The sequence below is a fragment of the Ranitomeya variabilis genome, chromosome 2 (assembly GCF_051348905.1).
Source record: "Ranitomeya variabilis isolate aRanVar5 chromosome 2, aRanVar5.hap1, whole genome shotgun sequence".
NCBI classification, from domain to species: domain Eukaryota; kingdom Metazoa; phylum Chordata; class Amphibia; order Anura; family Dendrobatidae; genus Ranitomeya; species Ranitomeya variabilis.
The window spans coordinates 702434038-702461620 of record NC_135233.1 but is presented as its reverse complement, the minus strand read 5'-3'; the positions used below and the strand labels follow the sequence as shown (position 1 = coordinate 702461620).

The following is a 27583-nucleotide window of genomic DNA, read 5'->3' as shown; positions in this document are numbered from 1 at the left end:
CAGAATAAAACTATAGAAAACAGGTAGAACTACCCTAAATACATTTTGGTGGTGAACTTTGTGTGATAAATGTGGCACATGTGGCTATACATGTTGGGCAATATCTGGTACTTTATGCCATCTCCTGGCTTGCATACTTTACACCAATATTTTGTGGTAAAATCGATGTACCTTTTTTAGTTTCTCTTGGCTGCTCCTGTTTCTTTTTGGGTTCCTTTGGCTCTTCATGTTTTTTCTCTGGAGATTCTGCAAAGGTATTGGAGATTTATTAATATTGTCCTAAGGTTAGATAGGATTTAACAATAGCAGACAGGTATAAACTACACCACATATATGTTGGTGGTAAACTATGTGTGATAAGTATAGTAAATATGGCCATGCAGGATAGATACCTTTCACAATCCTTTAACTTGAATAATATATACAAATATTTTATGGCAAACTGAAATATTTAGGTACCTTTCTTAGGTTCTGTTGGTTCCTCTTGTTTCTTCTTGGGTTCTGAAGGCTCTTCATGTTTTTTCACTGGAGGCTCTGAAGAAGCATATGAAATGAATTAATGCTGTTTAAAAGTTAGACCGAGATAAACTACCGCTGACAGGTAGATGCTGCAACACATTTTTCACAGTGTTGTAGATTGTGAGCTAAACTTAGCACTTGCCTAAATGTGATAGACATGTTTCTTTACATTATCTCTTAACTTGTATACGCTACATCAATGTTTTGTGACAATACTTTGGTACCTTTTTTGGGTTCCGTTGGCTTTTCCTCTTTCTTCTTGTGTTCTACTGGTTCTTCATGCTTTTTCACTGCAGATTCTTTAAAGATATTTAAGATTTATTAACATTGTTTTAAAGTTAGTCAGGAACAACCCCTTAACGACTGCCAATATGCCTTTTAACTGTGGCAGTTAAGGGTACTTATTCCTCAGCCCCGCTTTTTGATGGCACTGAGAAACAAGTGTATAGCTCCTCCCAGAGTCGCAAAATCTCTGGGGTCTAAGCTACCGTGGGTAGAGAACATGATTTGGGTTGGTTTTTACTGTCCCCAGTCTTGTGATTGCCGTTATTCACTGAAAAAAAGTCAGATTTTTTATTAATTTCTCTCTCCTCTGATTTGATCTAGCACATTAAAGGAGAGAGAAATTGAGTCCCCTGAGCCCCCTTTGGTACCTCTGCCATCCCCGGACCTTCCTACTCAATCCCTGACCCTCCACATCATTCCTGGGAGAATATGGTTGGCACATGCGCAGAGATCTACCGGCTGGTACCCGGCAGCAATAGGAGATTTTTTCAATTGGTTCATTTTGATCACTGTGAGAGACCCTATTTTGTTGTAAAAATGTGACTTTTAACCCTTATAGCGTCCTAACAAAAAAAACATGATTCCATATTTTTACTGATGTAAAGTTGCCATGTGGGAAATGCTATTTATTAACTACTTCATGTGACACGACTCTCTGATTTATGGGTACACAAATTAAGTTTGAAAATAGCTAAATTTTCCAAATTTTTGCCAAATTTTTATTTTTTCATAAATAAACGCAAGTCATATCGAATAAATTTTACCCCGTGCATGATGCACAGTATGTCATGAAAAAACAGTCTTAGAATCAGTGGAATCCATTGAAGCGTTCCAGAGCTATCACTTCATAAAGTGACAGTGGTCAGAATTGTAAAAATTGGCTTGGTCATTAAGGTCAAAATTGGCTCGGTCTCTAAGGGGTTAAAGGATACCTGTAAGCAGGATTGTGCTCAGCAACCTGCAGACAGTGTCAGGTGGGCACCATTATACTGAATAAAATGATACCTTGGTAGATGAAATCCATCTTGTGACCCGTCAGCAGTCTTCAGTATGAATACCTAATCAGACCACCACATGCAGACCCCCTCTACAGACCGCCCTAAAGCACAGGCATATCATTAACTAAAAACTGAAAATAAAGAGTAAATAACAACCACAAGATGGATTCCATCAACTATGGCACCATTTCAATCACTACAATGGCACCAACCTGACACTGTCTATAGGTTACCGTGCACAATCCTGCTGAAAGGTTTAAACTGAACCATACAGGTCGAAACTGTACCAAATTTATTTTGCTGGTGCACTTTCTGTGATAATTGTGGCACATGTGGCTACACGTGTTATACTATCTACTTTATGCCATCTCTTGGCTTGCATACTCTAAAACAGATCACACAAGTAGAAAGTATATGAATTGGATAAGGTGGTGTATAAAAGTGATAAATTTGATATTTGTTGCTTGACAAGCTAGACACTCTGTCCTTACCCCATGTATTTGGTAACATACTCAGCCTACAGTGGGGAAGAAAAGTATTTAGCCAGCCTCCAATTGTGCAAGTTCTCCCACTTAAAAAGATGAGAGAGGCCTGTAATTGACATCATAGGTAGAGCACAATTATGAGAGAGAAAATTGAGAAAACAAATCCGGAAAATCACCTTGCTGATTTGGCAAGACTTATTTTTCATATTATGGTGGAAAATAAGCATTTGGTCACCTGAAAACATGCAAGATTTCTGGCTCTCACAGACCTGTACCTGTAACTTCAGTAAGAGGCTCCTTTGTCCTCCATTCATTACCTGTAGTAATGGCACCTGTTTGAACTTGTTATCAGTATAAAAGACACCTGTCAACATCCTCAAACAGTCACACTCCAAACTCCACAATGGGGAAGACCAAAGAACAAAATTGTAGCCATGCATCAGGCTGGGAAGACTGAATCTGCAATAGGCAAGCAGCTTGGTGTGATGAAATCAACTGTAAGAGCAATAAAATGAATATGGAAGACATATAAGACAACTGATAATCTCCCTCCATTTATCCAGAAGAGTTTTGGGAGAATGTCATATGGTATGATGAAACCAAAGTAGAACTGTTTCGTAGAAACAAAACTCATCATGTTTGGAGGAGACAGAATGGTGAATTGCATCCAAAGAACACAATATCTACTGTGAAGCATGGGGGTGGCAACATCATGCTGTTTGGCTGTTTCTCTGCAAAGGGACCAGGACGACTGATCCGTGTACATGAAAGAATGAATCCAATGAAGCCATGTATCGTGAGATTTTGATTGCAAACCTCCTTCTTTCAGCCAGGGCATTGAAGATGAAACATGGATGGGTCTTTCAGCACGATAATGCTCCCAAGCACACCACCAGAGTGGCTTTGTAAGAAGCATATGAAGACCCTGGAATGGTCTAGCTGGTCTCCAGATCACAACCACATAGAAAACCTTTGGAGTGAGTTGAAAGTCCGTGTTGCCCAGCAAAAGGCCCAAAACATCTCTGCTCTAGAGTAGATTTGCATGGAGGAATGGGCCAACATACCTCCAACAGTGTGTGCCAACCTTGTGAAGACTTACAGAAAATGTTTGACCTCTGTCATTGCCAACAAAGGATATATAACAAAATATTGAGATGAACTTTTGCTAATGACCAAATACTTATTTTCCACCATAGTTTGAAAAATAAATCTTGCCAAATCAGACAAGGTGATTTTATGGATTTGTTTTCTCAATTTTGACTCTCATAGTTGTGGTCTACCTATGATGTCAATTACAGGCCTCTCTCATCTTTTTAAGTGGGAGAACTTGCACAATTGGTGGCTAACTAAATACTTTTTTTTTCCCACTGTAAATATTTTGCCCTAAAACTTAGGTACCTTTTTTGTGTTCTGGCCTCTTATCCTCCTTCCTTTTGGATTTTGCTGGTTCTTCATGCTTTTTTACTCCAGGCTCTGAAAATGTATTGGAGATTAACTAACACTGTGCTAAACTTAGTCAGGATAAAATCAGAGGATAAACTGCATCAAATTTATTTAGATAATGCACATTGTATGAAAACTTTGGTATTTGTAGCTTGATATACTAGACATTCTTCCTTACATCCATTAGCCTACATGAATATTATGTACTAAGATGTACAGTAGGTACCTTTCCAAGGTTCTATTGGCTTCTCTTTTTTCTTCTTGGGTTCTGCTGTCTCTTCATGTTTTTTCAATAGAGGCTCTGCAAAAGATTTGGGAGATTAAATACTATCATAAAAGCAGATCAGACAGGCAGAAACTACAACAAATGTTACTGTGGTACAGATTCTGTAATAAATTTAGCACATGTTGCTGGACATTTTCAGCACTTTTCTTTAGACCCTCTCTTAGCGAACATGCTCTACATCAATATCTTTGTGCCAGAGCTTTGGTACCTTTCTTGAGTTCTACTGGTTCTTCATGCTTTTTCACTGGAAGCTCTGCAAATGTATTAGAGATGTATTAATAATGTTATAAATGTGCATTTGTCATCAGACAGGATTTTGGGAAGGCCGTATCTTTTGGTATGTGGTCTTTTGAATTTTTCTATGTTAGCTGTTTTTGATATTAGTGTTAGGACTCGCAAGTATGGGGACACTTGACGTGGGTTGCGAGCTTATAAATTTTGGCCAAAATATTAACCAATACCTCATTTAATGTATTTATCATATGCACTAATTTTTGCACTTTTTATCATATCATTTTTTGTAGGATGCAGCTAGGCCTGTTTGTTGGCTTGGTCTATTAGGGCATCTGTCCCTGTGTGTTGCATATCATAGTGCTGGGCAGCCCGCCTGATAATACAAGGGTGTCATTAATAGGCTGCAAGCCAGACACATTGCATCACACTTACTTTTGGGAAGGTTGTATCTTATGGTATGTGAAACTTAGGGTGAATCATCAAATTTATATTTTTGTAGTGCACTTTGTGTGATAGTTGTGGCACATGTAGCTTTACATGTTAGAAAATCTACCCTATGGCATCTTTTGGCTTTTATACTCTAAACCAATATTTTATGGTAATACTTAAGTACCTTTCTTAGTTTCTCTAGGCCTATCTTCTTTCGTTTTGGGTTGCTTTGGCTCTACATGTTGTGTATCTGGATAATCAGTAAAATTATTGGAAATATATTAATTCTGTGCTAAAGTTAACAGGTTAAAACTATATAAGACAGATCAAAACTACTCCAAATGTATTACAATGGTGCACATTATGTGATATATTTGGCACAAGTGGCTAGATTAGTTAGACCAGAGGTGTCAAACTGCATTCCTCGAGGGCCGCCAACAGGTCATGTTTTCAGGATTTCCTTAGCATTCCACAAGGTGCTGGAATCATTCTGTGCAGGTGATTAAATTATCACCTGTGCAATACAAGGAAATCCTGAAAACATGACCTGTTGGCGGCCCTCGAGGAATGCAGTTTGACACCTCTGAGTTAGACAACTTTCCTTACACTATTTCTTGGTTTGCATACTGTGAACCAATATTTTGCACCACTAATTAGATACCTTTCTTTGGTTCTGCTGACTCCTCCTGTTTCTTTTTTGGTTCTGTAGGATCTGCATGTTTTATAATTTGAGGCTCTGCAAAGGCATTGGAGAATTATTAATACTGTCCAAAAGTTAGACAGGATTAATCTACAGTAGACAGGTATAAACTACAACGAGTATATTTTGGTAGTGAACTATGTGTGCTAAATATGGCAAATATGGCAAGACAGGTCAGATAATCTACCTTACACAACCTTGTGGCTTGCATAATTTATTCCAATAATTTATAGCAAACCGGAAAATTTCGGTACCTTTCTTAGGTTCTGCTGGTTGCTCCTGTTTCTTCTTGGGCTCTGAAGGCTCTTCATGTTTTTTCACTGGAGGCTCTGAAAAGGTATGTATTAATACTGGTTTAGGCTTTGTGCGCACGATGAATGTTTGGTGAGTTTTTGAGGCTCATATTTTAACTGCATTAAAAACCCAACGTGTTACAAACAGGAAAAATAGAGAGGATAGCGGCACACCACTAATGAAAAAATGAAAAAATCTTTATTCAGGCATAGCAAGCTATATTAAAAACATGAAAAGCCTACGGGTTTCAGGTGCATGCAGCACCCTTAGTCACAGTCCTATGATCAAGGGTGCTGCATGCACCTGAAACGTGTAAGGCTTTTCATGTTTTTAATATGGCTTGCTATGCCTAAATAAAGTTTTTTTTTCATTTTTTCATTAGTGGTGTGCTGCTATCCTCTAAATTTTTCCTGTTTGGCTGTGCTCACTATCCTTGCAAGCACCCACCTGCCTTCTGATTTGGCTCTACCCATTTGGTGCTGCAGGTGGATCCCGTTAAAGCTCACAGACCTCCTTATCCTGCATGCAACATGTTACCATATCGGCAAACTGAATGGGATTTATACAAATCTTTTGCCCACTGTGCTTTTTTTTACTCAGTATGAATTGAACTGCAATGCATTTCAATTCTGTAACATATTATTTTCTTTTGCAAGTGTGCTGAGTTTTATGTTATGATTTTTCCAATAGATTTGCATTACATGCTGAAAATCTGAATGTAAAATAAAATTACACTCTGTTTAAGTGCATTTTTGCAGCAGAAATGCATCAAAATGCACATAATCTGCACATGACTGTATCATTAAAGGTTTTGTCAATGCCAAATACCAGGAAGTTTCAAAAACAAAAGCAGCTTTTACATGACATGCCAACAAGAGACAAAAAACGTAGTGTCGAAAATGCGATAAAACACATGTAAAAAATGCATTTAAAAATGCAATTAATAATGCAAATAACACATTTACTTAATAGGTGCAGTAATTCTGCAAAATTCCAAATTCAGAAAAAAGCTCATTGTGGTCTTAGGCCAGTATCACACTTGCAACTGCAATGCGGGAAACTCACGTGAGTCTCTCGCCTCAATACCCGGCACTGCCGCCGGCACCCGGGACCGGAGTGTGCGGCTGCATGTATTTCTATGCAGCTGAATGCTCTGGACCGAACCGCCGGCGACAGTGCAGGGTATTGAGGCGAGAGATTTGTGCCAGTTTCTCACATTTCAGTTGCAAGTGTGACCCCGGCCTTCAAGTTAGACTGGGATAAACTACAGCAGACAGTTAGAAAGTGCACAAATGTTGTACAGTGTTGCAGATTGTCTGATAAATTCTGCGCATGTGGCTAAACATGATATACACTTCCTTTACATTATCTTTTAGCTAAAATACTCTACATCAATATTTTGCCCTCATACTTTGGTACCTTTCTTGGGTTCTGCTAGTTTCTCCTCTCTCCTCTTTGGTTCTACTGGTTCCTCATGCTTTTTCACTGGAGGCTCTGCAAAAGCATTAAAACATTATTAATGCTGTTCTTAAGTTTAGGCATGTGGAAATTACACCAAACAGGTAGAAACTACCCTAAATATATTTTGGTGGTATACTTTGTGTGATAAATGTGGCACATGTGGCTTGACATGCTAGACAATATACCTTTTTGCCATCACTTGACTTGTATGCTCTACACCTATATTTTGTGGTACTACTTTAATACCTTTCTTAGTTTGTCTTGGCTGCTCCTGTTTCTCTTTGGGTTCCTTCAGCTCTTCATGTTTTTTCTCTGGAGACTCTATAAAATTATTGGACATATATATGCATATTGTAGCAAAGTTAGACAAGATAAATCAAGATCAGACAGAAACTACTCCGAATTTTCTACAGTGTTGCACATTGTGTGATAAATTTGGCACAGGTGGCTAGGTTTGTTAGACAACCTTCCTTACACCATCTCTTGGCTTCCATACTCTACACCAATATTTTGCACCAATACCTTTCTTGGGTTGCACTGGCTTCTCATGTTTCTTTTTTGGTTCTGTAGGCTCTTCAGGTTTTTTCGTTGGAGATTCTGCAAAGGTATTGGAGATTAATTAATATTGTCTGAAAGTTAGACAGAATTAAACTACAGAAGATAGTTAGAAACTACACCAAATATGTTTTGGTGGTGCACTATGTGTGATAAAGATGGTAAATATGTCAGATAACTATGTTAGATAAATACTTTTTGCCATCTGTTGGCTTGCATATTTTATACCAATATTGTGTGAAAAACGTAAGTACCTTTCTTAGGTTCTGATGGTACCTCCTGTTTCTTCTTGGGTTCTGAATGTTCTTCATGTTTTTGTACCATGGGTTCTGAAAAGGTATCGGAAATAAATTAATACTCTTTTAGCACATGTGACTAAACGTGATAGACACTTTTCTTTACATTATCTTTCAGCTAGCAGTCTCTACATCAATATTTTGTGTCAATACTTTGGTACCTTTTTGGGGTTCTGCTGGCTTCTCTTCTTTCTTCTTGAGTTCTACTGCTTCTTCATGCTTCTTCATTGGAGATTCTGCAAAGGTTTTTGAGATTTCTTAATATTGTTTTAAAATTATACAGGATTAAACTACAGTAGACAGGTATAAGCTGCACCAAATTCATTTTGATAGTGCATTTGTGTGATAAATGTAGCACATGTGGCTAGACATGTTAGACTATCTACCTTATAATACATCATGCGCTGCATACGCTAAAACAGATCACATAAGCAGAAAAGACATTAAAAAAATTTCAGTGGTGTAAAATACATTTGTTTCTTGTGGCTTGAAAAGTTAGACACTCTTCCCTAAACCATCTATTAGCTAGCATGCACTACATAAACATTTTGCTTCAATACTTAAGTACCTTTCTTGGGTTCTACTGGCTTACTCTCTGTCTTTTTGGATTCTGCTGGCTCTTCATACTTTTTCACTAGAGACTCTGCAAATGTATTGGATTAATTAACACGTGTCTGAGATAAGCAATGATAATTCCAAAGGATTAACGACATCAAATTTATTTTAGTAGTGCACACCCTATGATAACTTTGGTGTGTACAGGTTGATATGTAGATATTCATCCTTAAACTCCTTCTTAGCTGGAAGGTCAAATAAGTATAATGTATATTCAATTTGTTTCAGTAGTGCATCCAGTTTGATAAACTTGGTACATGTGATTTGACATGTGAAACAGACTTCATTTCATCATCTCTTAGCTAGCATATTATACATCAATATTTTGAACAAAGGCTTATATGCCTTTCTTGCATTCTGCTGTCTCCTCTTTCGCCTCGGCTTCTGCAGGCTGTTCTTGTTTTTTTACGGGTGGCTCTGCAAAATTATTGGTGATGTATTACTTGTATTCTAAAACTATAATTTGGTATATGTGGCTAGATATATGAAACGATCTTCCATATACCATCTTTTTGCTTGCAAACTCTACTTCAACATTTTGCTGCAATACTTATATACCTTTCTTGGATTGTGATGGCTCTTCTTGTTTTTTCACTGTTGACTCTGCAAATTAATGTAGCTTAATTAATACAGTCATAAACCTAAGTCAAACAGGCAGAAGCTACACCAAATTTTTACTTTAGTGCAGATTTTGTAATAAATTTAGCACATGTTGCTACATCTTTTTCTGTAAATCACCTCTTAATAAGCTTACTTTGTATAATTATTTTTTGTCAACACTTGAGTACCTCTCTTGAGCTCAATTTGCTTTTCCTGTTTCTTTTTGAATTCTGCAGGAACTTCATGCTTTTTCACTAGAGACTCTGCAAAGTTATTGAAAATTAATTACTAGTGATGAGCAAGTGTACTCGTTACTCGGGTTTTCCTGATCACGTTTGGGTGGTCTCTGAGTATTAGTAACTGCTCGGAGATTTAGATTTTGCTGATTCAGCTGCATGATTTACAGCTGTTAGTCAGCCTGAGCACATGTGGGGGTTGCCTGGTTGCTAGGGTATCCCATCATGTATTCAAGCTGTCTATTAGCTGTAAATCATGCAGCTGAGGCAACGAAAACTAAATCCCCGAGCACTTACAAATACTCGGAGATCACCCGAGCGCCGAGCGTGCTCGGCAAAACCCGAGCAACGAGTATACTCACTCATCACTATTAATTACCCCTACCCTACAATTAGACAGGATAAAAGTAAAACAGATCACACCTGCATAAGCTGCATTAAATTTATTTCAGTGGTACACCAAGTATGATAAATTTGGTACATGTAGCTTCACAGGTTAAGTAGTCTCTCTTACACTACCTTTTAGCTAGCATACTCTGTATCAAAGCTTTTCACCAATTCTTACATGCCTTTTTTGGATTCTACTGGCTCTTTCTCTTTCTTCTTGGGTTCTGCTGGCTCTTCATAATTTGTTACTGGTGTCTCTAAATGTATTGAAGATTTATTAAAACTGGTCTAAAATTAGGATTGAACTACAGCAGACAGAAATAATCTACACTATATATATTTTGGTGGAGTAAATGTAGCCAGAATAAATATAGACCAGACAGGCAGAATATGATTTAAATGTATTACAGTGGTGTTCTTTGTGTGATACATATTGCTCGACACGTTAGACAATTAACCATATGAAGTCTCTTTGCTTGCATATTTTGCACTAATATTTTGTGGCAATACTTATGTACCTTTAATAGGTTCTGCTGGCTCTTCATGTTTCTTTTTGGGTTCTGTTCTCTCTTCTTGTTTTTTCACTGGATGCTCTGCAAAGGTATTGGATATTTATTCATACTATTTTAAAGATAGAAAGGATAAATCTTCAGCAGTCATGTAAAAAAATAAAAAAAAGTATATTTGTGACAATCCACCAACATCCACCTTTGGCCAGCAACTTCTTATTGTCACCCCCTAATACAACCTTGCATCCCCTTCCCTCTTCAGGAAATGCCATTATAAACTGACCAAATGGTTACAATTCGGTCACATGATGAGAATGTACAACTGTGTAGTGAGGAAGTATTTTCTGTACTCCCTAAAGAAGCAAGAAGGATTAGGGGTGTATGTGTATTGTCATATTTGGTCACTTCGCTTAGCGAACCTCGTCAAGGGTAAGATTGCATCTATTACTTACATATAGATCTACCTAATATTGAGGTTATTATCTATTTAGCAGATTTAACATACCTATTTCACATTGTGATATGCATTTGTATTGTTGCTTATGAACTAGTATGTTGTCTGCAATGATTTTGCCTTCTGGCTGTCTTAAGATACAGTATGTATAATAAAATCTAAATAATTTTAGCTTTTAAGACTTTCTTTTCTTGTTGAAATATTGATTTGGAGTGGCTAATGGTAACATTCTGAATATTAGTGAAGCTTTATATACAGTCTTACTGCATATATGCTTAACTCCAAATTTTTGATAGGTTGGATATTCCTAACAATTTTTTATGGCAACACTTAAATTAGTTAAGTACCTTTCCTAGGTTCTGCTGGCTCCTCCTCTTTCTTTTTGGGCTGTGCTGACATTTCAAGTTTTTTCACTGAAGGCTCTGCAAAGGTAATAATGACAATTAGTATTGCACTTAAAGTTAGGATAGAACCTAACCAAAGGAGACAGGCAGAAATAACACTGAATTTATTTCAGTGGCGCATCATGTATGATACATTTGGCAAGTGGGGCTCTATATGCTAAACAGTCCTAATTACACCTTCTCTTAGCTTACATACTCTTTCTTAATTTTGCTGTCACAGACTTAGATACCTATCTTGGATTCTGCTGGCTCGTGATGTTTCTTCTTGGGTTCTGATGGCGGTTCATGTTTTTTCATTTGAAGCTCTGTAAAAGTATTGGAGATTACTACTGTACTAAAGTTAGTCAAGTTAAAACAAAACAGACAATACAGAAAGTGCACCAAATTAATGTAAGTGGTGCACTTTGTATGATAAATTTGATACTTGTGGCTTTATATGCTTGACACTTTCCCTTACTCCTTCTCTTAGCTAGAACCCTCTGCATCAATATTTTTTGCACAGAGACCTAGTTACCTTTCTTGGGTTCCGATGGCTCCTCCTGTTTCTTCTTGGGTTCTGCTGGCACCGTATGCTTTTTCGCTGGAGGCTCTGCAAAAGAATTAAAGATTTATCAATGCTGTTTGAAAGTTAGATAGTATTAAACTACAGCAGACAGGTAGGAACTACACTATAAATATTTGGGTGGTGCACTTTGCATCATATATGTGGCACATGTGGCTGAACATGTGGGACAATCTACTTTACACCATCTCTTGGCTTGCATATTTTACACAAATATTTTGCGGCAATATTTAAGTACCTTTCTTGGTTTCTGCTGGCTCCTTCTGTTCCATTTTGGGTTCTTTCGGTTTGTCATGTTTTTTCACTGGTGGCTCTGCAAAGTTATTGGAGATATATTAATACTGTGCTAAAGTTTCACATGATAAAACTAGTTCAGACAGACAAACTACACCACATTTATTACAGTAGTGTGAATAAATTTGTTAGGCAATCTTCCCTTTGCCACCTCTTGACTTGCATACTCTACTTCCATATTTTGCTGCAATACTTAGATACCTTTCTTAAGTTTTGCTGGCTCTTCTTGTTTTTTCACTGTAGACTCTGCAAAAGTATTGAGGATTTTTAGTAGTGTCATAAATCTAGACCAGACAGGCCAAAACTGCAACTAATTTTTACTGTGGTGCAGAATGTGTAATTATTTTAGCACATAAGACTTGACTTGTTACACTCTCTTTCTTACGCTACATCTTACCCAAGAATACTTTACATCAGGGGTGGGCAATTCATTTTTCCAAAACGAGCACATGTGAGACAATTATTATTATTTATATTTCTTAATATTTTTCAGAATTCAAGTCTGTTGATTACCTGCTACAAGTCATACATGTTACAACAGAGCTTATAATAACATGTTCTGTCATCAGTAGCAGCTAATCAAAACTGTATAATTTACTGCTGTTTTTATATTTTATAAAGAGCAATAATTCACATTGTTTCTGTTATTCCACTACACTCTATAATGCACCCACAGCTCGCCACACAATATGATGCACCCCCACACACAATATGATGCCAGCAATCACCCCCATGAAGTGTGATGCTACTACAGGTCCCTACACAGTATTGTAGCGCCACTGCCACATCCATATATGATGCCCCATACAATTCTCACACACCGTGTGATACCCATGATGCTCAAACCTAACCTCACACAGTATAAAGCCCCCACATCTGCCCACACACAGTTTGATGACCTTCCAGCCCCCAGACAGTGTGATGCCAATACAGCTCCCCTCACACACTGTCCCCGACATAGTATTACAGCAGAAAAGGTCACCACACAGTTTCATGACCCTTCACCACAGCACAGATATGCATCAATATTTTGTTCTAATACTTGTGTACCTTTCTTTAGTTCCACTGGCTCCTCCAGTTTCTTTTTGGGTTCGGCATGCTCGGCATGTTTTTTCATTGGCGGTTCTGCAAAAGTATTAGAGATTTAATAATACTATCCAATTTTAGGCAGGATTAAACTACAGCAGAGGTAAAAACTAGAGATGAGTGAACTTGTTAGAAAAACATTCCCTTATCTCAAATTCAGCTTGAACGTAGCTCAGTTGGATTTGTGTTCGGTTTCCCAAGCACCTTTCCATAAAATCAGCACATTTTGGGGCCTTATATCGGCCAATGGGTCTGCCACTATTAGCTGTACGCAGGGCGTTGCTAGGGTCAGAAAAGATTGGGGGCCCAAGGCCCAAGACAAAGAGTTGCTCCCAACCCCCTCTTAATTTTTTTTTAACACCACAGATAACACAGTGATAACTCTCTGAGTACAGATAATGTAGTAGAGGTCACCTGCAGTCCTATGCAACACCACAGATAGCCGTAGCGTTTCAGAGTAAGACTATGTTCACATGCAGCATTTTTTTCAGTAGTCAAAACCTTTTCTATTGGCAGTAAAAATGTTGCGTTCAAATCACCTGCTTATCAGCTTGTTTTGTGGTGTTCTTCACACTTTTTTCAGATTTTTTTTGGAGTAAGGATGTTTGCTTTGCCTACAGTATGTTTAAGGCCACGTTCACATGTTGAGTATTTGGTCAGTATTTCACATCATTATGTGTAAGCCAAAACCAGGAGGGTGAGAAAAACAGAAGTGGTGACGAGTTTCTCATTGTTCCACTGCTGTTTCTGCATTACAAATACTGATGTGAAATACTGAACGAGACCTAATAGTTTAATTCACCAAAACCATTTAAAAAATTGCAGCAAAAAATGCAGTTGCAATATCTGCAGCTTTTTTATTCTTTCATTTCTTTTTATGGGTGAAAACACACTGAAAGAAGTGACAAGCTACAGATTTAAAAAGCGCTGCAGGTCTGAAATCCAGTCATAAAACAAACAAGCGCCTGCAGGAGATTTCGGAAAACTCCTATGTTTTGCTGTCACTTTAAAAAGCAGCTTTTGGCCATGTTCATATGCAGAATTTTTGCAGCTTTTTCTTCTGCAAATAAGAAGTTCAGAGCATTTTACAGCACAAGTAAAAACTGAGATTTTCAGAAATCTCCTGAACGCCCTTTTATTTTCTCCTGACTGAATTTCACAACTGCAGCCTTTTTTAAATCTGCAGCATGCCGCTCTCAGCAATTTTTTCACCCGCAGAAAGCAATGAAAACATTTAAAAAATGCTGAAAAATGTGGCAACGTTGTTTTTCTCGCTGCGTTTTTGGTGAATAAAACTAACTTTATTAAACATGTACTGTAGACAAAATGCATACTGTAAAAAAACAAACAGCATAAGCTCTAAGGGTATGTGCCCACAATCAGTAAACGCTGTGGGTCGGCTGCTGTGTGCTTGTGCAGCGACCAACCCGCAGCAGCCAGATGTTACAGTATAGTGGAGGGGATTTAGAGAAATTCCATCTCTACTATGCATGCACTGACATCTGCTCCTCACCCGCAGAGACAGACATGTGGCGCGTCTCTCCAGACCCCAGCATGTCTATTTATCTTGCGTAGGCGCGAGTCTCTGCAAGAGAAATCTCACCCGTGCAATGTATAGAACACTGTGATACAGCACGGTTCAATGAACACATGCGGAATCTCTTGTGTTCAAAAGATGGCGGCACTTTGGATGCAGCACATGTCCGCTGCATCCAAAGGGCTGCCATTTCCAGATCGTCTGCACATACCCTAAAAATTGGGTGTTTTGAAAGCCGTGTTTTTACTGCCAAGAGAGCAGGCTTTGGCTGCAAAAAAAAATGCACCAAAAACGCTGATTCATATGCACACTTGTTCTATATGTGTATGGTTTACCCTTATTATTTCATGAGGGAATTCATTTATTTCTATATAATAAATGCCCTGATTCAGCAGACAATATTCCTGACTTGCGTCATCCAGAGAGTAGTGACAGGTTGCCCTGAGAGATTAAAAGCAGTGATTAAGTGACTGTGGTCAGAGCCTATGCTGATCTCTGCTATATGTGACTGTGAAACCTGATCCTACAGCAATCAGCACAGAGCTCCAGGACCACAGTCAAGGGGGGTTTGAGAGAGACGCTACGGGACTACAGAGCAATGCACGGCATTATTCACTGCTGTACACCCTTTGGGCACTTCATAAAGGGGCTGCAGATGCAGGAGGGCCCTTGTAGGTGGGGGCCTAAGGCATCTACCTGGTCTGCCTGTCCCAAATGCTGGTCCTGCCTGCTGATACAGACTAAGGGACCTTTTTAAATGCTTAAGAAGCCTTTGCAGGTGTTTTTTGTTAATTATTCTAATTTACTGAGATAATGAAATGGGGAGACACCAACTTTGGTCTCCTTCATGTGTTGTGCCTGTATGAGTAGGTCTCCGAAACCAGCAGGCCTGCACTTAATTTCAGTCAACTAGCTGGGTTACTATCCTTGCATTTTTCTAACAGAAGTGATGTTTGGGAAAAATTTGGCTGGGAAAAAAAATTGAGCTCTTGCATGAGGTATCAGTGCTCCCAGAAAAGAAGGCTTACACCTTTCCCTTACCTACCTTATCTTAATTAAAACTTCAATCCAAAGCTCTAAATGCTGGTCCAGACCCTGATACCTTATGCATGGCTCATGGTTGACTGCTTTGTTGCCGTTCTAAAATGTTCTACTTAGGGTCAATTGATCAGTCAACTACCTGTGTTGCCATCCTTACATTTTTCTACCAATACTAGACTACGATACTGATGTTTGTGCCACCTGAGTGTGGCTGGGAAAAAAAAGTTTACATTTTTGCATGAGGTGTCAGGGCTCCCAGAAAATAATGCTTACACTGCTCCCTTACCTATGTCATCCTAATTGAAACTTCAATTCTAAGCACTAAATGCTGGCTCAGACCCTGATACCTCCTGCATGGCCCATATATAACTGCTGCTGTGCCATTATCAAATTTCTACCATGGGTCAATTGATGCCACTATTCATGGTATCTGACCCTAATTTTTGTAAATGTTTGGACTCAAAGTTGGGTCTTCTTCATGTGTGTTGCCTTAATTTGGCAGACCTCTCAGAGCACCAGGCCTACACAAGCCACTCATCCACCTGTTACTGATCAATGTCAAAGCCCTGGAGGCAAATTCTCATGTAGATTAATGTTTGACACATAGTTCTTAACAGCTCATTTGCATATAAGAAAACATGTGGATTGTCTGGAATAAGACATTGGTTCACAGATATCAATGTATTATTTTATTCAGCTTCCTATGACCTACATGCCGATATAGATGGCTTAGGAGAGTTGATCCTACTGACAGATTCCCTACAAGGTCCCGTTCACATGCTAAGTACCGTATATACTCGAGTATAAGCCGAGATTTTCAGCCCATTTTTTTGGCTGAAAGTGCCCCTCTCGGCTTATACTCAAGTCATTGTCCCAGGGGGTCAGGAGGGGGAGCAGCGGCTGTCAAATACTCACCTGCTCCTGGTGCAGTCCCTGCATCACCGATGATCTCCAGGCACCGGCAGCTCTTCCTGTGTTCAGCAGTCACATGGTACCTATGGGAGTGGAGTCCATATTCATTACTTTAATGAATGGTACGATGTGACCGCTGAACATAGGAAGAAACTGCCAGTGCCTGGAGACCATCTGTCAGTGAGAAGCAGGGACCACGCCAGGAGCAGTTGAGTATAATGGGTGAGGGTGGGCATTGCGCATTTTTACCTGTCCCTGTTCCACAGCAGCGTGCCGATTGTCTTCCGCATCCTCTGGCTTTGACTGTTCAGGTCAGAGGGTGCGATGACGTAGTTGGTGCGCACCGCCCTCTGCCTGAACAGTCAGAAAGATGGAAGGCAGAGCAGCGCGCAGCGGTGGAACGGGGACAGGTTAATATCGTGAGTGCCAGGAGCTTGAGCGATGAGAGGTGAGTATGTGATTTTTTAAATCGAAGCAACAGTATATGGGGCATAATCTATGGTGCATCTTATGGGGCCATCAACCTTTATACAGCATTATATGGGGCATAATCTATGAAGCATCTTAAGGGGCTATCAACCTTTATGCCGCATTGTATGGGGCTAATCTATGGAGCATTTTATGTGGCCATCAACCTTTATGCCGCATTATATGGGGCACAATCTATGGAGCATCTTATGGAGCCATCAACCTTTATACAGCAACAGCATTGTATGGGGCATAATCTATGGAGCATCTTATGGGGCCATCAACTTTTATACAGCATTATATGGGGCATAATCTATGGAGCATCTTATGGAGCCATCAACCTTTATGCCGCATTGTATGGAGCATAATCTATGGAGCCTCTTATGGGGCCATCAACCTTTATACAGCATTATATGGGGCATGATCTATGGAACATCTTATGGGGCTATCAACCTTTATACAGCATTGTATGGGGCATAATATATGGAGAATCTTATGTGGCCATCAACCTTTATGCTGCATTGTATGGGGCATAATCTGTGGAGCATCTTATGTGGCCATCAACTTTTATACAGCATTATATGGGGCATAATCTATGGAGCATCTTATGGGGCCATCAACCTTTATACAGCATTATATGGGGCATAATCTATGGAGCATCTTATGGGGCTATCAACCTTTATGCCACATTATATGGGGCATAATCTATGGAGCATCTTATGGAGCCATCAACCTTTATACAGCATTGTATGGGGCATAATCTATGGAGCATCTTATGGGGCCATCAACCTTTATACAGCATTGTATGGGGCATAATCTATGGAGCATCTTATGTGGCCATCAATCTTTATGCCGCATTATATGGGGCATAATCTATTGAGCATCTTATGGAGCCATCAACCTTTATACAGCAACAGCATTGTATGGGGCATAATCTATGGAGCATCTTATGGGGCCATCAACTTTTATACAGCATTATATGGGGCATAATCTATGGAGCATCTTATGGAGCCATCAACCTTTATGCCGCATTGTATGGAGCATAATCTATGGAGCCTCTTATGGGGCCATCAACCTTTATACAGCATTATATGGGGCATGATCTATGGAACATCTTATGGGGCTATCAACCTTTATACAGCATTGTATGGGGCATAATATATGGAGAATCTTATGTGGCCATCAACCTTTATGCTGCATTGTATGGGGCATAATCTGTGGAGCATCTTATGTGGCCATCAACTTTTATACAGCATTATATGGGGCATAATCTATGGAGCATCTTATGGGGCCATCAACCTTTATACAGCATTATATGGGGCATAATCTATGGAGCATCTTATGGGGCTATCAACCTTTATGCCACATTATATGGGGCATAATCTATGGAGCATCTTATGGAGCCATCAACCTTTATACAGCATTGTATGGGGCATAATCTATGGAGCATCTTATGGGGCCATCAACCTTTATACAGCATTGTATGGGGCATAATCTATGGAGCATCTTATGTGGCCATCAATCTTTATGCCGCATTATATGGGGCATAATCTATTGAGCATCTTATGGAGCCATCAACCTTTATACAGCATTGTATGGGGCATAATCTATGGAGCATCGTATGGGGCCATCAACCTTTATACAGCATTGTATGGGGCGTAATCTATAGAGCATCTTATGTGGCCATCAACCTTTATGCCGCATTGTATGGGGCATAATCTATGGAGCATCTTATGTGGCCATCAATCTTTATGCCGCATTATATGGGGCATAATCTATTGAGCATCTTATGGAGCCATCAACCTTTATACAGCATTGTATGGGGCATAATCTATGGAGCATCTTATGGGGCCATCAACCTTTATACAGCATTGTATGGGGCGTAATCTATAGAGCATCTTATGTGGCCATCAACCTTTATGCCGCATTGTATGGGGCATAATCTATGGAGCATCTTATGGGGCCATCAACTTTTATACAGCATTGTAAGGGGCATAATCTTTGGAGCATCTTATGGGGCCATCAACCTTTATGCCTCATTGTATGGGGCACATTTTCTATCTAGCATCTTATGGGGCCATAATCAACCTTTATACAGCATTGTATGGGGCAAATGTTTCTATGGAGCATCTTATGGGGCCATTATTAACCTTTGTGCAGCATTATATGGGGCATATTTTAATATGGAGCATCTTATGGGGCCCATTATAAACTGTATTGAGTATTATATGGGGCTCCTGATTCAATATGGATATTCAAAAACACTTAACCTACTGATGTCTCAATTAGTTTTACTTTTATTGGTATCTATTTTTATTTTTTTAAATTCACCAGTAGCTGCTGCATATCCCACCCTAGGCTTATACTCGAGTCATTAAGTTTTCCCAGTTTTTTTGTGGAAAAATTAGGGGTCTCGGCTTATACTCGGGTTGGCTTATACTCAAGTATATACGGTATATTGTTAGTATTTTACATTAGTATTTGTAAGCCAAAACCAGGAGTGGGTGAAAAATGCAGAAATGATGTACATGTTTACAGTATACTTTTCTTCTGATTGTTTCACCCCTGATTTTGGCTTAAAAATACTGATGTAAATGCTGAGCAAATACTGAAAGTGTGAATGTGGCTTAAGATGTTACACAATTTGATTTGTTTAAAAAAAAGTGTTGCTGCACTCTGACAAGCTTTTAATGGCATTTCTGCTGTACCCTATGTAACTACACAGCTATATAAGACCGTACTATCAGTTGCAGCTGATAGTTGAGCATATACAACTTCTGGCAAAAGGAAAATTTAAAAAATATATTGATATTACAGGCACAGACTATTCAGCTACTTCTTTGTGTGAGTTAACACATTTTTTTTTGCCCATTTGTTTTATCAAAGTAGTGTATCTGTTGTTTCTCTTGTCCTGTGAGCTCATCTAGATAAATTACGTCAGTGAATAACGAGCTCAGCGGCCAGCTGGACACCTAAGCTGAGCACATAATTTATCACTACAATGAAACCTTAAGGCCATGTGCACACGTTCAGGATTTTTAGCGTTTTTTTCGCGTTTTTTCGCTATAAAAACGTGATAAAAACGCGAAAAAAACGCTAACATATGCCTCCTATTATTTACAAGGTATTCCGCATTTTTTGTGCAAATGTTGCGATTTTTTCCGCGAAAAAATCGCATAGCGGAAAAAAAAGCAACATGTTCATTAAAAATGCGGAATTGCGGGGATTCCGCACACCTAGGGGTCCATTGATCTGCTTACTTCCCGCACGGGGCTGTGCACACCATGCGGGAAGTAAGCAGATTATGTGCGGTTGGTACCCAGGGTGGAGGAGAGGAAACTCTCCTCCACGCACTGGGCACCATATAAGTGGTCAAAAAATAAGAAATAAAATAAAAAACAGTCCTATACTCACCCTCGATGTCCAGCGCAGTGTTCCCGCCTCTGTGCTGCACGCTGGCTGGTTCCTGTAGCTGGTGTGCGGAGAAGGACCTTGCCGAATGACGTCACTGTCCTGTGATTGGTCGAGACCGCTCACGTGACCGTGACGTCATGGAAGGCCCTGCGCGCACACATCAGCTATAGGAATGGACGCCGGTGAGGAGATCTGATGTCTGCGGGTGAGTATAAGCATTTTTTTTATTTTTTTTATTATTTTTAAACGTTCTATCTTTTACTATAGATGCTGCAAAAGCAGCATCTATAGTAACAAGTTGGTCACACTTGTCAAACGCTATGTTTGACAAGTGTGACCAACTTGTCAGTCAGTTTTCCAAGCGATGCTACAGATCGCTTGGAAAACTTTAGCATTCTGCAAGCTAATTACGCTTGCAGAATGTTAAAAAAACGCAAAAAAAACGGAAAAAAAACGCAAAAAAAAAAATGCGGATTTCTTGCAGAAAATTTCCGGTTTTCTTCAGGAAATTTCTGCAAGAAATCCTGAACGTGTGCACATACCCTTGTAGCCGGTCACGTGATCACATCACGTGCCTGTGACGTCACGCAAGGTCCTGTACCTTGCTGGCTTTTTTGCTTTCACATTAACCCCTTCACCCCCAAGGGTGGTTTGCACGTTAATGACCAGGCCAATTTTTACAATTCTGACCACTGTCCTTTTATGAGGTTATAACTCTGGAACGCTTCAACGGATCTTGGCGATTCTGACATTGTTTTCTCGTGAAATATTGTACTTCATGATAGTGATACAATTTATTCGATACAATTTGCGTTTATTTGTGAAAAAAATGAATATTTGGTGAAAATTTTGAAAATTTCGCAATTTTCCAACTTTGAATTTTTATGCCCTTAAATCACAGACATATGTCACACAAAATACTTAATAAGTAACATTTCCCACATGTCTACTTTACATCAGCACAATTTTGGAACCAAAATTTTTTTTTGTGACGGAGTTATAAGGGTTAAAAGTTGACCAGCAATTTCTCATTTTTACAACACCATTTTTTTTTAGGGACCACATCTCATTTGAAGTCATTTTGAGGGGTCTATATGATAGAAAATACCCAAGTGTGACAGCATTCTAAAAACTGCACCCCTCAAGGTACTAAAAACCACTTTCAAGAAGTTTATTAACCCTTCATGTGTTTCACAGAAATTTTTGGAATGTTTAAATAAAAATGAACATTTAACTTTTTTTCACAAAAAAATTATTTCAGCTCCAATTTGTTTTATTTTACCAAGGGTAACAGGAGAAAATAGACCCCAAAATTTGTTGTACAATTTGTCCTGAGTACGCTGATACCCCATATGTCGGGGTAAACCACTGTTTGGACGCATGGCAGAGCTCGGAAGGGAAGGAACGCCATTTGACTTTTCAATGCAAAATTGACTGGAATTGAGATGGGACGCCATGTTGCATTTGGAGAGCCCCTGATGTGCCTAAACATTGAAACCCCCCACAAGTGACACCATTTTGGAAAGTAGACCACCTAAGGATCTTATCTAGATGTGTGGTGAGCACTTTGACCCCACAAGTGCTTCACAAAAGTTTATAATGCAAAGCCGTAAAAATAAAAAATCATATTTTTTCACAAAAATGATCTTTTCGCCCCCATTTTTTTATTTCCCCAAGGGTAAGAGAAGAAATTAGACCACAAAAGTTGTTGTGCAATTTGTCCTGAGTACGACGATACCCCATATGTGGGGGTAAACCACTGTTTGGGTGCATAGCAGAGCTCGGAAGGGAAGGAGCGCTATTTTACTTTTCAATGCAAAATTGACTGGAATTAAGATGGGATGCCATGTTGCGTTTGGAGAGCCCCTGATGTGCCTAAACATTAAAAACCCCCACAAGTGACACATTTTGGAAAGTAGACCCCCTAAGGAACTTATCTAGATGTGTTTTGAGAGCTTTGAACCCCAAGTGTTTCACTACAGTTTATAACGCAGAGCCGTGAAAATAAAAATTTTTTTTTTTTCACAAAAATGATTTTTAGCCCCCATTTTTGTATTTTCACAAGGGTATCAGGATAAATTGGACCCCAAAAGTTGTTGTCCAATTTGTCCTGAGTACGCTGATACCCCATATGTGGGGGGGAACCACTGTTTGGGCGCATGACAGAGCTCGGAAGGGAAGGAGCGCCATTTGGAATGCAGACTTAAATGGATTGGTCTGCAGGTGTCACGTTGCATTTGCAGAGCCCCTGATGTACCCAAACAGTACAAACCCCCACAAGTGACCCCATATTGGAAACTAGACCCCCCCAAGGAACTTATCTAGATGTGTTGTGAGAACTTTGAACCCCCAAGTGTTTCACTACAGTTTACAACGCAGAGCCGTGAAAATAAAAAATCTTTTTTTTCCCACAAAACTTATTTTTTGGCCCCCAGTTTTGTATTTTCCCAAGGGTAGCAGGAGAAATTGGACCCCAAAAGATGATGTCCAATTTGTCCTGAGTACGCTGATACCCCATATGTTGGGGTAAACCCCTGTTTGGGCACACGGGAGAGCTCTGAAGGGAAGGAGCACTGTTTTCCTTTTTCAACGCAGAATTGGCTGGAATTCAGATCGGATGCCATGTCCCGTTTGGAGAGCCCCTGATGTGCCTAAACAGTGGAAACCCCCCAATTATAACTGAAACCCTAATCCAAACACACCCCTTACCCTAATCCCAACAGTAACCCTAACCACTCCTCTAACCCAGACACACCAACCCTATTCCCAACCATAAATGTAATCCAAACCCTAACCCTATCTTTAGCCCCAACCCTAACTGTAGCCCCAACCCTAGCCCTAACCCTAGCAAAAACCCTAGCCCTATCACTAGCCCTAACACTAGCCGTAACACTAGCCCTAACCCTAGCCCTAACCCTTACACGTTAGACAATTAACCATATGAAGTCTCTTTGCTTGCATATTTTGCACTAATATTTTGTGGCAATACTTATGTACCTTTAATAGGTTCTGCTGGCTCTTCATGTTTCTTTTTGGGTTCTGTTCTCTCTTCTTGTTTTTTCACTGGATGCTCTGCAAAGGTATTGGATATTTATTCATACTATTTTAAAGATAGAAAGGATAAATCTTCAGCAGTCATGTAAAAAAATAAAAAAAAGTATATTTGTGACAATCCACCAACATCCACCTTTGGCCAGCAACTTCTTATTGTCACCCCCTAATACAACCTTGCATCCCCTTCCCTCTTCAGGAAATGCCATTATAAACTGACCAAATGGTTACAATTCGGTCACATGATGAGAATGTACAACTGTGTAGTGAGGAAGTATTTTCTGTACTCCCTAAAGAAGCAAGAAGGATTAGGGGTGTATGTGTATTGTCATATTTGGTCACTTCGCTTAGCGAACCTCGTCAAGGGTAAGATTGCATCTATTACTTACATATAGATCTACCTAATATTGAGGTTATTATCTATTTAGCAGATTTAACATACCTATTTCACATTGTGATATGCATTTGTATTGTTGCTTATGAACTAGTATGTTGTCTGCAATGATTTTGCCTTCTGGCTGTCTTAAGATACAGTATGTATAATAAAATCTAAATAATTTTAGCTTTTAAGACTTTCTTTTCTTGTTGAAATATTGATTTGGAGTGGCTAATGGTAACATTCTGAATATTAGTGAAGCTTTATATACAGTCTTACTGCATATATGCTTAACTCCAAATTTTTGATAGGTTGGATATTCCTAACAATTTTTTATGGCAACACTTAAATTAGTTAAGTACCTTTCCTAGGTTCTGCTGGCTCCTCCTCTTTCTTTTTGGGCTGTGCTGACATTTCAAGTTTTTTCACTGAAGGCTCTGCAAAGGTAATAATGACAATTAGTATTGCACTTAAAGTTAGGATAGAACCTAACCAAAGGAGACAGGCAGAAATAACACTGAATTTATTTCAGTGGCGCATCATGTATGATACATTTGGCAAGTGGGGCTCTATATGCTAAACAGTCCTAATTACACCTTCTCTTAGCTTACATACTCTTTCTTAATTTTGCTGTCACAGACTTAGATACCTATCTTGGATTCTGCTGGCTCGTGATGTTTCTTCTTGGGTTCTGATGGCGGTTCATGTTTTTTCATTTGAAGCTCTGTAAAAGTATTGGAGATTACTACTGTACTAAAGTTAGTCAAGTTAAAACAAAACAGACAATACAGAAAGTGCACCAAATTAATGTAAGTGGTGCACTTTGTATGATAAATTTGATACTTGTGGCTTTATATGCTTGACACTTTCCCTTACTCCTTCTCTTAGCTAGAACCCTCTGCATCAATATTTTTTGCACAGAGACCTAGTTACCTTTCTTGGGTTCCGATGGCTCCTCCTGTTTCTTCTTGGGTTCTGCTGGCACCGTATGCTTTTTCGCTGGAGGCTCTGCAAAAGAATTAAAGATTTATCAATGCTGTTTGAAAGTTAGATAGTATTAAACTACAGCAGACAGGTAGGAACTACACTATAAATATTTGGGTGGTGCACTTTGCATCATATATGTGGCACATGTGGCTGAACATGTGGGACAATCTACTTTACACCATCTCTTGGCTTGCATATTTTACACAAATATTTTGCGGCAATATTTAAGTACCTTTCTTGGTTTCTGCTGGCTCCTTCTGTTCCATTTTGGGTTCTTTCGGTTTGTCATGTTTTTTCACTGGTGGCTCTGCAAAGTTATTGGAGATATATTAATACTGTGCTAAAGTTTCACATGATAAAACTAGTTCAGACAGACAGAAACTACACCACATTTATTACAGTAGTGTGAATAAATTTGTTAGGCAATCTTCCCTTTGCCACCTCTTGACTTGCATACTCTACTTCCATATTTTGCTGCAATACTTAGATACCTTTCTTAAGTTTTGCTGGCTCTTCTTGTTTTTTCACTGTAGACTCTGCAAAAGTATTGAGGATTTTTAGTAGTGTCATAAATCTAGACCAGACAGGCCAAAACTGCAACTAATTTTTACTGTGGTGCAGAATGTGTAATTATTTTAGCACATAAGACTTGACTTGTTACACTCTCTTTCTTACGCTACATCTTACCCAAGAATACTTTACATCAGGGGTGGGCAATTCATTTTTCCAAAACGAGCACATGTGAGACAATTATTATTATTTATATTTCTTAATATTTTTCAGAATTCAAGTCTGTTGATTACCTGCTACAAGTCATACATGTTACAACAGAGCTTATAATAACATGTTCTGTCATCAGTAGCAGCTAATCAAAACTGTATAATTTACTGCTGTTTTTATATTTTATAAAGAGCAATAATTCACATTGTTTCTGTTATTCCACTACACTCTATAATGCACCCACAGCTCGCCACACAATATGATGCACCCCCACACACAATATGATGCCAGCAATCACCCCCATGAAGTGTGATGCTACTACAGGTCCCTACACAGTATTGTAGCGCCACTGCCACATCCATATATGATGCCCCATACAATTCTCACACACCGTGTGATACCCATGATGCTCAAACCTAACCTCACACAGTATAAAGCCCCCACATCTGCCCACACACAGTTTGATGACCTTCCAGCCCCCAGACAGTGTGATGCCAATACAGCTCCCCTCACACACTGTCCCCGACATAGTATTACAGCAGAAAAGGTCACCACACAGTTTCATGACCCTTCACCACAGCACAGATATGCATCAATATTTTGTTCTAATACTTGTGTACCTTTCTTTAGTTCCACTGGCTCCTCCAGTTTCTTTTTGGGTTCGGCATGCTCGGCATGTTTTTTCATTGGCGGTTCTGCAAAAGTATTAGAGATTTAATAATACTATCCAATTTTAGGCAGGATTAAACTACAGCAGAGGTAAAAACTAGAGATGAGTGAACTTGTTAGAAAAACATTCCCTTATCTCAAATTCAGCTTGAACGTAGCTCAGTTGGATTTGTGTTCGGTTTCCCAAGCACCTTTCCATAAAATCAGCACATTTTGGGGCCTTATATCGGCCAATGGGTCTGCCACTATTAGCTGTACGCAGGGCGTTGCTAGGGTCAGAAAAGATTGGGGGCCCAAGGCCCAAGACAAAGAGTTGCTCCCAACCCCCTCTTAATTTTTTTTTAACACCACAGATAACACAGTGATAACTCTCTGAGTACAGATAATGTAGTAGAGGTCACCTGCAGTCCTATGCAACACCACAGATAGCCGTAGCGTTTCAGAGTAAGACTATGTTCACATGCAGCATTTTTTTCAGTAGTCAAAACCTTTTCTATTGGCAGTAAAAATGTTGCGTTCAAATCACCTGCTTATCAGCTTGTTTTGTGGTGTTCTTCACACTTTTTTCAGATTTTTTTTGGAGTAAGGATGTTTGCTTTGCCTACAGTATGTTTAAGGCCACGTTCACATGTTGAGTATTTGGTCAGTATTTCACATCATTATGTGTAAGCCAAAACCAGGAGGGTGAGAAAAACAGAAGTGGTGACGAGTTTCTCATTGTTCCACTGCTGTTTCTGCATTACAAATACTGATGTGAAATACTGAACGAGACCTAATAGTTTAATTCACCAAAACCATTTAAAAAATTGCAGCAAAAAATGCAGTTGCAATATCTGCAGCTTTTTTATTCTTTCATTTCTTTTTATGGGTGAAAACACACTGAAAGAAGTGACAAGCTACAGATTTAAAAAGCGCTGCAGGTCTGAAATCCAGTCATAAAACAAACAAGCGCCTGCAGGAGATTTCGGAAAACTCCTATGTTTTGCTGTCACTTTAAAAAGCAGCTTTTGGCCATGTTCATATGCAGAATTTTTGCAGCTTTTTCTTCTGCAAATAAGAAGTTCAGAGCATTTTACAGCACAAGTAAAAACTGAGATTTTCAGAAATCTCCTGAACGCCCTTTTATTTTCTCCTGACTGAATTTCACAACTGCAGCCTTTTTTAAATCTGCAGCATGCCGCTCTCAGCAATTTTTTCACCCGCAGAAAGCAATGAAAACATTTAAAAAATGCTGAAAAATGTGGCAACGTTGTTTTTCTCGCTGCGTTTTTGGTGA

The 27583-nt window shown here is 39.2% G+C and overlaps 1 protein-coding gene across 1 annotated transcript in view; it reads right to left on the bottom strand.

Moving 5' to 3' along the window:
- Positions 1 to 27583, bottom strand: part of LOC143807646 (uncharacterized) — a 1106746-nt gene that overhangs the window by 139813 nt on the left and 939350 nt on the right. The window contains exons 91-121 of the mRNA XM_077289447.1: positions 26259 to 26333; positions 25410 to 25454; positions 25151 to 25225; positions 24865 to 24939; positions 24581 to 24655; positions 24294 to 24368; positions 23502 to 23576; positions 13097 to 13171; positions 12248 to 12292; positions 11991 to 12065; positions 11705 to 11779; positions 11421 to 11495; positions 11134 to 11208; positions 10342 to 10416; positions 9389 to 9463; positions 9159 to 9203; positions 8554 to 8628; positions 8147 to 8221; positions 7944 to 8018; positions 7657 to 7731; positions 7381 to 7455; positions 7093 to 7167; positions 5634 to 5708; positions 5341 to 5415; positions 4864 to 4929; positions 4225 to 4269; positions 3957 to 4031; positions 3686 to 3760; positions 744 to 818; positions 460 to 534; positions 172 to 246 (exon numbers count right to left, since the gene is read on the bottom strand). Of these exons, the coding sequence (XP_077145562.1) occupies positions 172 to 246; positions 460 to 534; positions 744 to 818; positions 3686 to 3760; positions 3957 to 4031; positions 4225 to 4269; positions 4864 to 4929; positions 5341 to 5415; positions 5634 to 5708; positions 7093 to 7167; positions 7381 to 7455; positions 7657 to 7731; positions 7944 to 8018; positions 8147 to 8221; positions 8554 to 8628; positions 9159 to 9203; positions 9389 to 9463; positions 10342 to 10416; positions 11134 to 11208; positions 11421 to 11495; positions 11705 to 11779; positions 11991 to 12065; positions 12248 to 12292; positions 13097 to 13171; positions 23502 to 23576; positions 24294 to 24368; positions 24581 to 24655; positions 24865 to 24939; positions 25151 to 25225; positions 25410 to 25454; positions 26259 to 26333 (2196 nt within the window). The remainder of the gene's footprint in view (positions 1 to 171; positions 247 to 459; positions 535 to 743; positions 819 to 3685; positions 3761 to 3956; positions 4032 to 4224; positions 4270 to 4863; positions 4930 to 5340; positions 5416 to 5633; positions 5709 to 7092; positions 7168 to 7380; positions 7456 to 7656; positions 7732 to 7943; positions 8019 to 8146; positions 8222 to 8553; positions 8629 to 9158; positions 9204 to 9388; positions 9464 to 10341; positions 10417 to 11133; positions 11209 to 11420; positions 11496 to 11704; positions 11780 to 11990; positions 12066 to 12247; positions 12293 to 13096; positions 13172 to 23501; positions 23577 to 24293; positions 24369 to 24580; positions 24656 to 24864; positions 24940 to 25150; positions 25226 to 25409; positions 25455 to 26258; positions 26334 to 27583) is intronic.